The 12,206-nt window shown below is 36.7% G+C and overlaps 1 protein-coding gene across 2 annotated transcripts; it reads left to right on the top strand.

Moving 5' to 3' along the window:
* The first annotated feature begins 926 nt into the window (after nucleotides 1-926).
* Nucleotides 927-11,944, top strand: LOC101739068 (outer mitochondrial transmembrane helix translocase). Of its 2 annotated transcripts, none has more exons than XM_004924350.5 (8): nucleotides 927-1,379; nucleotides 2,545-2,641; nucleotides 2,918-3,062; nucleotides 3,693-3,860; nucleotides 4,215-4,343; nucleotides 5,390-5,529; nucleotides 5,842-5,973; nucleotides 6,968-11,944. In XM_004924350.5, exons 1-8 carry the CDS (start codon nucleotides 1,210-1,212, stop codon nucleotides 7,121-7,123), a joined length of 1,137 nt encoding a protein of 378 aa, XP_004924407.1. In that variant the 5' UTR covers nucleotides 927-1,209; the 3' UTR covers nucleotides 7,124-11,944. The 2 variants fall into 2 exon arrangements, with proteins under 2 accessions (XP_004924407.1, XP_004924406.1); XM_004924349.4 differs by having other exon boundaries at nucleotides 2,533-2,641.
* Nucleotides 11,945-12,206: the final 262 nt, after the last annotated feature.

Below are 12,206 nucleotides of genomic sequence, written 5' to 3'. Positions count from 1 at the left end.
TCATCATATCGTTTACTTGGCAAATTCGAAGGACGAACTTGTCTTAGATTTCACCCATCTAAATCATATCATATTTGCACATAGCAATATACCTACTTACTTCCCATTAAAGTATAAATTCTACAAATAAATAATACTCAACAATATTTAAAATAAAATGAGCCAAGAACGTTTATCGATAAAACCTGATAACATTGAAATCTTTTGTACAGCACTAAAGCCGCCATGTTTTGTGGCCAGATGACGTCACAGTGGCACGAAATTTTGGTTGACGTTTCATTTCCATAGGTTTCCTACTTCATTGCCAAAACCATAGACCTTTTTTTAGATTCCTCCACTGGACAGGTGAAAAGAGCATAGCGTGCAGAGCCTAATATTTTTGAGAAACCGAAGCAATTTCTATTGTACAAATGGTAAAGTGGTAAAGCTAGCGCCCCTGACTATTGGGATTTCGTGCAATCCTGTGTGTGAGGAACTTATTTACTCCAAAAGAAACATAAATTGAATAAACAAGGTAATTCACGGATAATTTACACACACAGGATGCATAGGACAATTTATAGCTCTTCGCAAGCACCGTTAAGTACAATATAATCTTTGCCAGTTTTGGAGTGTTCTTAGGGAGTATGTTAAACTCTGCTGTAGGCTCGTTCACTCATGCAAGCAATAAGTAAAAAAATATACATTTGCGCTTTTGATCATCAGACTTTGTTCGTGAACGTATATTAAATAATATTGCCGTAGTTAAATTGGTATTTGTGACCTTTAAAAACCAATATGGTTACGCTGCGGCGTCGGCGTGATACTCGACGAGCACATCAGAGATTATCACGAAAATTTCGTATTTCACGATGAAAATTTTCTTGTTCCGTACGAACTGAAAACCCAGTAAAAAATTGTCCACACTGTTTATTAAATCTTAGAATAGACTACAAAACTTGGAATGTATTTTTTTACAAGGTGTTAAATTGAGATAAAAAGATTTTAGGGAGATTTGGAGATAACTAAGGGGAAATTACCTCTGCAGCCCTAGTATTAGTTGTCAAACTAATAAAAAAGTTAGACTTTGTCTATCAAAAATTCACAAATGTGTGACGGTCGGGGATTCTGCTATAACAATTTCGGACTAGATTAAAATTAAAAGCACCTTTGAGCAAGCTACAGCTTCCTTAATATTTATTTATTAAAATACTATTATAGTGTGCAGGAATGATGGTGGAAGGCTCATTTACTCGGAACGAAGTGTTCCAAATGGCTATAAGGGTCGCATTTGTGTCTGCAGTGACTTATTTCTCCATAAAGTGGCTGGTGAACCAAATAGATCCCACTTCCAAGAGTCGGAAGAAGGCCGAGGAGCGAGCGCGGGAACAGTTACGCAAGTATGTATCGATCGCTGTTCGCAATGTCATCAGTCGTTAAAATCTTTATATTTGCAAAAAGAAAAAATTAACTCCGAAATATAATACGCATGTACATAACTTACTTACATCAGACTCAAATTGTCCTTTTTTTATCCATACAAGACTGGACATAACCTCATCAGTACAAAAAGTTTGAAAATAGAATTGAATGTTCATTAAGCATACCTACTATTTTGCTTTTAAAGTTACCATATGTACAGTCTGTTGAGTTTGATTGGTTCTCTTAAATAGTCTACTCCTATAAAAGCTGTAAGTAGTTATTCTTAAAACATTGAAAGAATGTGGTTAATAGAGATATGGCTTTGCTACAAAACATATATTAGAATTCGTTTTTTAACTAATTATGTTCTTCGTAAGCTACGTTAACTTAACTTAATTTAAGTTAACTTTATAGCGATACCAACTTTGTTAATCTCATATTCACTGTTTGCATTGAAGAAATTGTTCAATCAACTTCCGATTCAACCTCTTAATATAGATGGAATCTATCCGTTATGACTGGTCAACATAACATTCACATTACATCACAAAGTGCATATGTTTTTCAATATATTTAGATCAACAAATATTGTACCTCCACAAATAATATTGATGTTAGTGGAATTATTGTCGGTGTTATTACATGTTTATTCTGGTTAGATACATTCTGATTAAAAGAGACATGAGAACTGAATCAATGACTGTATTTTATTTTAAAGTATGTTTTATTGAGAACCTAAGTAAAACTCATCAATTGCCGTGAGTTTATAGAGTATTGAAAAATAGCATTATATATATTCTTAAATCGTATCGAAGAAATTACTAACAATATGATGTATAGAATTACCAAAACATCAAATCATTGTTGTTGCATTGTAAACAATTTTATTGGAACAGATTCAATTGGCCAGAGACACATCCTTTGTTCATTAAATAATTATAAAATGAATATATTATTACCTTAGATGGGAATGAATCTAGTTATTTCATTTAAATTTTCTGCAATAAAAACTATTTGTTCAAAGTAGTAACATTGTTTCATAGAAATATACTTGTATATAAATTATGTATTTATTTATGTATATGTTCTTAATATTAATGATGAGTCACGGTGCATCCCGTGTATGTTAAGGGTATCTTGCAGAGCAGGCCTTGGGGGCAAGCATACAGTTGCTTTGGACAAACTTACGGACCATGAAATGATCATAGCGTCACAACTAGTTATCCCAGATGAGATTAATGTGAGTATAATTGATATCTACTTAGTCAGACAATCTTGGTGGGGGTTGTGGTGGGCTGATGATTTACATGAAGAAGCATTTCCAGGATTTCCTTCCTGGTGATCCAGCTTCCAAGCGTAATAACTAATATGCATTTTCATGCAGATTAAGCTTAGACAAGAAGAATCCTCAATGAAGAAAAGCAGAGCAAAGTTTTTTAAAATTATATAATAACTATACAAGTAATTTTGCTAAAAAGGATAACTTTTGTTAATAAAAAAAAAACACATTTTTCAGGTAAGCTGGAAAGATATAGCTGGATTAGATAACTTGATCCAAGAGCTTCGGGAAACTGTTATCTTGCCTATACAGAAAAGAGAATTATTTGCTGACAGCAGGCTCACACAACCTCCCAAAGGAGTGCTCTTACATGGACCTCCTGGTAATATAAAATTTTGCAATTATTTCAAGTATTATGTAATGGTTTTATTTATCGGAATATATCAGTCTTGGGATGAGAGGACTCCTGGCTCTTCTGGACTTTATATGGACTTTAATCAAAGATCATAGACAAACCAAGACAATTATTAGTACTCACCTTGAAGCTTAAGGCCTCAACAACTTGTATATGTCCTATTTCACAAAGCGCTAATCATTATTGCTGATAGACATTACAGTTGTTACAATAACGGATTAGATCTTGTTAATAATCAGTATGAAAGTATATTATTATTAGATTGGTAGTTATTATTAATACTCACATCACAACTATTGTATGGATGATGGAAAATTATTTATTAATTCTTTGAATGTGGAATGCATCACTTGGTGCTAATGTCACATCATGTGACCTACTGAGTTTTCGGTCGCCCGATCTTCTTAGTGGGATCACGCCTATCAGTCAGTGAAGCCAGAATAGACCATCGAGGCTACTGGCAGTTAGGTAGTAAATAAAAAAAAAAGCATCTAGACAATCAAGTGGTTAAACTAACAACCCGCTACGAGAAACCCCTTTTTTGTTTGTGTTTGAACGTAAAACATATTAATAATTTTTCTTCCCTTTGATTCTCAGGTTGCGGTAAGACGCTCATAGCCAAAGCGACAGCGAAGGAAGCACAGATGAGCTTCATCAATTTAGACGTGTCGTTGTTGACGGATAAGTGGTATGGAGAGACGCAAAAGCTAGCGGCCGCTGTATTCAGCCTCGCAGTGAAGTTGCAGCCCTGTATTGTGTTTATTGGTAAGTTAACATCAAAGAACAAATCATCAAGTAACAAAGAAACATCTCATCAAGTAACAAAGAAACATCTCATCAAGTAACAAAGAAACATCTCATCAAGTAACAAAGAAACATCTCGTCAAGTAACAAAGAAACATCTCATCAAGTAACAAAGAAACATCTCGCCAAGTAACAAAGAAACATCTCATCAAGTAACAAAGAAACATCTCATCAAGTAACAAAGAAACATTTCATCAAGTAACAAAGAAACATCTCATCAAGTAACAAAGAAACATTTCATCAAGTAACAAAGAAACATCTCAGGTCCGACACTAATGTTGTGCTAAAGTTGGTTATGTTTCTTTTTGTTCACAGATGAAATTGAATCCTTTCTACGTACGCGTACTCAGCACGACCATGAAGCCACTGCCATGATGAAGACCCAATTCATGTCATTGTGGGACGGACTCATCACCGACCCTACTTGTACAGTCATTATTATGGGTGAGGATTTTGTGTGATGTACTTGTGTGTTATATGTTATTCGGATTGAGATTTGATAGAAATATTTGTATTGTAGAAAAGTTTTAAATTATTTGCGAGTCATCTATCTTACGTTGATTGTGCTATGATAAAAACGGTTTTTCAAGTACTAGAAAAAAACAAAAATCAGATTATGATTTGTATAGATTACGAAAGAAACATTTATTGTTAAATATTCAATAATAGTTTCCAAATTTGTTGATAATTTATTAAATAGCTTACACTACCAGATATATTATTATAGTCATTATATGAATGTGTATAAGCCACGCCAATAAATAAACGAATCTAAAATGGCGGCGGCGACCATGCGCTCTCACTCTAAACTATTGCTGTCTTTAGTCGCACACGGCGTGTACTGCATGCAAAAAAAATATCAGTTCTGACTGGTAAATAATATGTGTCACAGTGATGCACGCGAAATCGTGTATAACGAAGAATCTCGAGAAAATAAAGAAAAGAAATTTTCTTTTATATATTTTTTTACAACAAACAACTTTTTCTTTCTTTCTTTTTATTTGTTGACCCTACCATCTGTCAGTGCAGGTACATAGACGCCATTTTCGATTAGTTTCTTTATTGCGCTGGTCCGATTAAATTAAGACGACTTTGCAATCCAGCATCAATGTCGCTATCCACTGCGCGGAGGACAGGAGGGAATGGTTTTTTTTTCCTACCCAAGCTGATGGCCTTGAGAGGCTATTTCAGCGGAACCTTAACTAGTAGGTGAGCTTACGGGGCTCAAACCTGATGACGTTGCTAACACGAACCCTAGCAAGAGCCGTGCTTCGCAGAATCTACCACCGGATCGGAAACGCGACCCACTGAGAAGATCCGGCGAGAAACTCAGTGGGCTGTGTCTGAGAGTTAAGGCCAGGAGGGAATGGAGGAACATAGTTCTAACAAAAGCGCTCCGTAAAGGTCACGACCCTCAGCACTGAGGAATACGACGCACGGAGGAGGATACTTTGGCGTGCGAGATTGTACAGTGTCGTTTTTGGTTCCAGGTGCAACGAACCGTCCCCAGGACTTGGACAAGGCCATCCAGCGCCGCATGCCCGCCACCTTCCACGTGCCCATGCCCAGCGAGATGCAACGGGAACGGATACTCAAACTCATCCTGCAATCCGAGCCGGTTTCTGATGATGTAAATGCATCTTTTTTTTTATTGCTTAGATGGTTGGGCGAGCTCACAGCCCACCGGGTATTAAGTGGTTACCGGAGTCCGTAGATATCTACAGCGTAAATGCCGCCACCTATATGAGATATGAGTTTTAAGTTCTCAGTATAGCTACAACGGCTGCCCCACCCTTCAAACCGAAACGCATTACAAAAATAGGCAGCGTGGTGGTACCTAACCGCGCGGACTCCCAAGAGGTCCTGCCACCAGTAATATAAGAAGAGAAGGAGAGAAGGAGATATTGAATTGTGTAAGTAATACGTTCGGGCACGGTTCCAGATCGAGTACCGGCGGCTGGCGGCGGCGACCGACGGCTTCTCGGGCTCCGACCTGCACGAGCTGTGCCGCCACGCCGCCGTGTACCGCGTGCGGGACCTCGCAAGGGACGAGGTGGCCAAGGAGATGAACCAGGTCAGTCCACTGCCGACCATAACAATCATTACACTTTATAAAAACATGGCAAAAAAACTCGAAGTCTTCATGGTCTAAAGGAAATGACGTCTAGTACATTCGTATGTAGCTATGCAACGGTGTTCAAATCCCGCAGGCGGGTACCAATTTTTCTAATGAAATACGTACTTAACAAATGTTCACAATTGACTTACACGGGGAAGGAATAACATTGTGTAATAAAAATCAAACCCGTAAAAGTATAATTTGCGTAATTACTAGTGGTAGGACCTCTTGTGAGTTCACACGGCTAGATGCCACCATTTCCTGCCTATTTCTGCTGTGAAACAATAATTAATGCATTTCGGTTCAAAGGATGGGGCAGCCGTTGTAACTATACTGAGACCTTAGAACTCGTATCTTAAGGTGGGTGGCGGCATTTAGGTTGTGGATGTTTATGGGCTCCGGTTACCACTTAACACTAGGTGGGCTGCGGGCTCGTCCACCCAACTAAGCAATAAAAAAAATCGTGCTGGAGCAATTTTTGTATACCAACCCATGCATCAGCCCGCTGAGTTTCTCGCTCTCTCAGCGGGTCGCGATTCCGATCCGGTACTAGAATCATTCGCGAAGCAGCTGCTCTTGAGTTGTCAAGTTTCCTTCGGAGGCGCTCGGATAGCTGTTAGCAAATCCCACCCCTCCTGGCTGAGCCTTTGCTCGCCCACCAGTCCTGGTGAAACTGAAAAGGCCTCCGGGCCACCAGTACACCTTCAATCATTAAAAACGAGGCCTTCAGGACGTGGATCTAAACGTTTTACAAATTTTACGACACCACGTTTAAAGTTTTTTTTAAGCATAAACTTATTGCTTCGTGGAGTTTCTCTTACAATTAATATATAATATAAAAAATAAATAAAAAAACTGTGGTGTGGTGTGAGTGAGGCAATAAATGATTTTATTATTATTATCATTATTATAATTAATAATAATAATCTGAATTTAATTAAACTTGTAGAAGGAGAACCGGTCGAGTACGGAGTCGGACGACGAGTACCAGGACGCGGTCCGGCCCATCACGATGGAGGACTTGCGTTTGTCGCTCAACAAACTGAAGGAGTCCAAGATACAGTGCGGCGCCCTGCCCGGACACGTGAGGATAGAGCTCGACTAGACGCCGCCATTATTCGTTTGTTTCCTAATAGACTTACCGTTTCGTGCCTCACAGGTGAAATTTTTTTTTGTTGTCCTTGTAGGCAGACGGCCCACCTGATGGTGAGTGTTTACCGTCGCTCATAGACTTCAGCAATGCCAGGGGCAGAGCCGAGCCGCTGCCTAGCGTTAAAATAGAAATGTGAATGGTTAAATATTAAATACGCTGTTCAAAGCTTGAGAACCACTGTTTTTTTTTTTTTGTAATTTCGATTGTCTCATTGTATGTTGTAGTTGGTTTATTTATTAGTGACGCGGATCCAAGATCCCACGTACATGTATGCGCGATATATTTTATGTAAATTATAATAAATCCAAAGGAATAGTTTTTTCTCATTTACACAATCATCTCTATACAGAAGTATGAATAATACCTACAGTTGCCTTAAGGTGCAATTAATAATAGTTGAGACCACGAATTAACAAGAATACTTGAATGACATTTAAAACAATTGAAATTTGTTTGCAAGCAAACGTTAGAGTGAAGGTAATTGAAATAATTTTGTGAGTTATTCATATAGTTATTCGGAATTATTAAACCAAACAAATATTTAAAAAAATACTACTGTATTCAAAAAAAAGTAATAATATTAAAAATAATGTAATAAATTAAATTAGCCATTTATAGTGATACATAGAATAAACGCGCTAGCCACGAACTAAAATAAATCACATATAGAACCATTAGCCTCATGAAGTAACATCATACATTGAAGTTGGTGTTGAAAGATGCTAAAATAATTCGGTTTTGTTTGATGATTTAAAATGTTATCGTATCCTCATAAAAAAGGTGATTGATAGATAGCATTAATTTAATTAATACGTCTGGGAGTTAATCTTCCATGGCTTTATTGTTTATTACCTAGTGCCTGTTTCAGTTTAGACAATTAAAACTATAATTAGGTGTTATCTATACTAATATATAAATCTACAGTGGTTTTTACGGATGTTCCGTTACAACTACTGAACTATGTATCCGATTGACTTGAAACTTGGTATCCATGTAGAAAATACATGTACTTAATGGATAGGCTAATATTTATACGAGTGCTGGACTCCCTGCACCAGTTGCGGGGGCGTTAATGATGAGAATCTTTGTGGGGGTGAGAAATAATAATAATGTTAATTTCAAACGCCGAGCGAAGCGGACGGGAACTGATAGTTTATCATACAACAGGATTGGACCGAACGTCATAAATCTAAAAGCCAGCTGTCAATATGTCAAACTCAAAATATGTATAGTTTCTGGGAAGGTCGTATGGACAAATTAAGCACGAAATGTATTGTAAAATTTATTTCGTTGTATTTTAAAAATAATTGACGCCCCCTCTACCCTCTCGGGGTGAATGTCGGCTTCGCTGTACATTGCGTGTTCAAGAAATCCCTGATATATATATGCTATGCTGTACATCAAGGTCATAGCTCACGTCTAATTCATCCGAAAACCTTTTATAGGGATCCGTGTGTAGTTTTTCCTCTATTTACGACTTTAATTTCAGTTAAAAAATGACATCTTATCTTAACCTACATTAAAACCATAAACAATGTTTTTGCAAAGTTGAACATTGGGTTTGTGGGTTGGATGCGTTACATATCATCCTTGAAGTGAAGCCATAGTTACGGATATAACATGTGTTCACGGGTGCTCACGTTTGACTGTCTGTTGATTGTGCACAATAAATCTTAATGGAGGGTGATGGCTGAAAAAGCTTTTCATTCTAGTTAGTGAAGAAAAACCAACCCTTCTTTGTAACAAGAACAATGCTAAAATTATTGGAAGTAAATAAACAGTTTTAATAAATCAAAGTTGTTGGTAGTTTGTTTAAAGTTTTAACGGAGAACAGATATTTATATATGTTTATTGATTATTATGAACATGTTGATGATATACGAAATATTTATAATGTAAAATAAGAATTTATCAAAATAACCTCTATGGTCCAGTGGTTCGGTAGATTTATCAATAAAATTGTTGAAGTTTATTTTTGGTCGGATTCATATTGAATGTTTTGTTTGATTCTTGCTCGCACATTTCAGACAGTGTCAATGACAGACAAAACATTCGATAACTAGACGTTCTATTCTGTATACTGTGTGCATTTGTTGGCTTTTATATATTATAATATATGTACATGCTTTTTGATATAATTGTTTTTATAAATTTGAGTTGAAGTATTTACTGTAATTATTTTTGTGTTGAGTGTTGCCATAACTTTAGAAAAAAACGTTCCAAACGATTCCATATAGTTATGGAGGGTAGGAGTAAGGAATAACATCTCAGTGTATTAAAAAGTGTTGAGAGGGAGCCAACTAAGGTAGTGCTATGGTGCTATTATGGTAACAAGTGGAGATATTTAAAAAATAGCGCCGTAAACTACTTGAATAGGATGCTAAATTAATAAGGAAAGAAACATTTCCTAGTTGAGATTTTAAATACTTATATATATAGTTTTTAATATTCATAGTTTTTAACTGCACAAGTGAAGAAAAATATTAAATTTATCAGCCCAGCGCACTTGATTCTGTTTAAAACTGCTATATTCATATAAATTCCACTTTCTATACTAGCGCTATTTCGGTGAGTCTCCCAACAATAACTTTCCGTTTACAGGTGGAGAATTTTTTAACTTATCCCTCATACAAGATGGTGCGCCTTACTTTTACCATCCATACATATAGTGTAGTCTGTGTAGTATAGCTAATCTAAGAAGTACCGTTTGACAGTTGACAGCGCTGACAGACAGACTTGTGATCTAAGAATATCTGTATCTATATTTTGATTATTAAAAATCGATCGATTCCAGATATTTTTTTATTACACACGATTATTCATATAACTGATACAGTCCATACAGTAATATGTTATTGTTTGCCACAATGTTGCGTCATGAAACATTTGAAATGTCAGAGGGTATTTTTTAGAATGGAAATGCTATAGTTATAAAAGCTTTGTTAAACTTGTTAAAAAAGTTTTGTTCAACTTTTAGCATACACGGAAATAATATGTACGATGACATTAAAACTGACTAAAAACTGTAGTATTCGCTTCACCAATATAATATAATATATGTAAGCAGTTAGTTGCGTAGCATTGTTTTGTTTAATTGTAGCCTGAATTTTGGATATGGATAAAGTTACAAATTTGATATTCAAGAGATAGTCGCCATGGTCAGAATTTATCATATTATTTGTATCCTCCTCCTCGCGTCGTTTTCATCATCACTGAGGGTCGTGACTCCCCCGCTGCATCAGTTTCTCCTGTACGGTTTCCCTCCATCTGCTGCGATCCTTAGCTTCATGATTTGTATACAGTAACAAAAAGTTAAGATGAAATATCACAATTTTTCTCTTAACGAGACGCAAACTCAAAGTTAAATGTTTTTTTTTGTACGTTGCCATTTTAATGCTTATGATAATTTAATTGAAATTTAAAAAAAAGTTATCGTTTTGGTTAGCGATGAAGAATGTGATCAAAAGGCTTATATATCTCTTTATGATCTCTTGATCATCTCAATCTAAAAGATATACAGAGGAAATATCGGATAGGTAAGGAGGGAATCCTCAGGAACCAGTCGCCTATATTCTTTAAAACAACTAAAAAAATGGGAGCAGGATGTTGTTTTATGAGCACGCACGAAGTCGTCATATCGATCTACCTTCCAGTGCTATGGGTAAGAGAACCGTCATTTCCTACTAAAGAAACCTCCAACTCATCTCGATTATGGATGATTATTGTATATAAAAATTACAGCGAATTACTAAATCGCAAATACAAGGCACGAAAATGAAAGAAGAACGACAAATTACGCGGTTGACTGCTTTCAGTGACGATAGTTCTAAGTGTACTTTTATTTGTGACGTGAAAACTGAAATGTTAAATACTATATATATGGACTATACGACGTTATGACTCTGCAGTTGTATGTACAGTGTGCGCTCTAAACGGTTCCAGCCTCTTAGAATATTGGATTCTTGAAAATGGTTCTTCCTTCTCTACTCTCCTCCCCCCTCCTCCCCTCTCCTGCCCCTCCCCTCCCCTCTCCTGCCCCTCCCCTCCCCCTCCCCTCCCCTCCTCCCCCCTCCTCCCCTCTCCTGCCCCTCCCCGCCTCCACTCCCCCTCCTCCCCCTCCCCTCTCCCCCTCTCCTGCCCCTCCCCGCCTCCCCGCCTCCCCCCTCCCCCTCTCCCCCTCTCCTCCCAAACCGGAATAAAAACTCTATAATCTATAGTTCCAAATTCAGTTTTGTGTTTTATTAAATAGCGTATATTGAACAACGAATATTGTCATAAAAGAATTAGAATAAGAATAGTGTCGAAAAAAGATACTTGGTATAAACAAATTCATCGTAGGAAATGTAGGTGGTTGTCTAGCAAAAGTTCATGGTTGCAGTGTCCATAATGCCTCTTGTGTAAATCATGCCTTGTATATCTACTTTTATCGTTATGAAAGAGTTAAACAAAATGGCAGCTGACTAAAAAAAACATAGCTTAACGAATTTATGTATCGTATGTATCGTAGATGTAGTATGTATTTGTATGTGTACGTTCATTTTGCGTAGATGTAGGGTGTGTCTGTGTGCGGTGGTTGTTATGAAGTAATCGGTTTTAGAATTAGTCGATAAAATTAGTGTTGTGACTGTCGATAGTTTCTAAGACATTCTCGAAAAACTTAAATTATGTTTAAGCTTCCCCAAAATCACAACACTAAATTACGTTCGAGTGAGGCTTGCACAAGAATTACTTATGATAATTTTTGTCGATATTAAAATAAAAAAAACTTGTGAATTTATTGTTTTTATTGTAAATAAAGACATGATGTTACCACATAGTTAATTATTAAACTGCTATTATTCGTAATCTAATAAATAAGAATTGCACCAAACTCATTATTCTTAAAAAAACCTACTGATGACGTAATCTACCCGTCACTAAGTCCTAGCCTTGTTTGAATCAAGAGATTCTAAGTTTGAAACAGTACCTTCCCTATGTAGACTGTTTTTGTTTTTCTCCCAACTTATTCGCTGATAGCATAGGGCTGGTACACTCA

This window comes from Bombyx mori, chromosome 3, assembly GCF_030269925.1.
Source record: "Bombyx mori chromosome 3, ASM3026992v2".
Taxonomy (NCBI): domain Eukaryota; kingdom Metazoa; phylum Arthropoda; class Insecta; order Lepidoptera; family Bombycidae; genus Bombyx; species Bombyx mori.
This window is presented reverse-complemented; position numbering and strand designations above follow the sequence as displayed.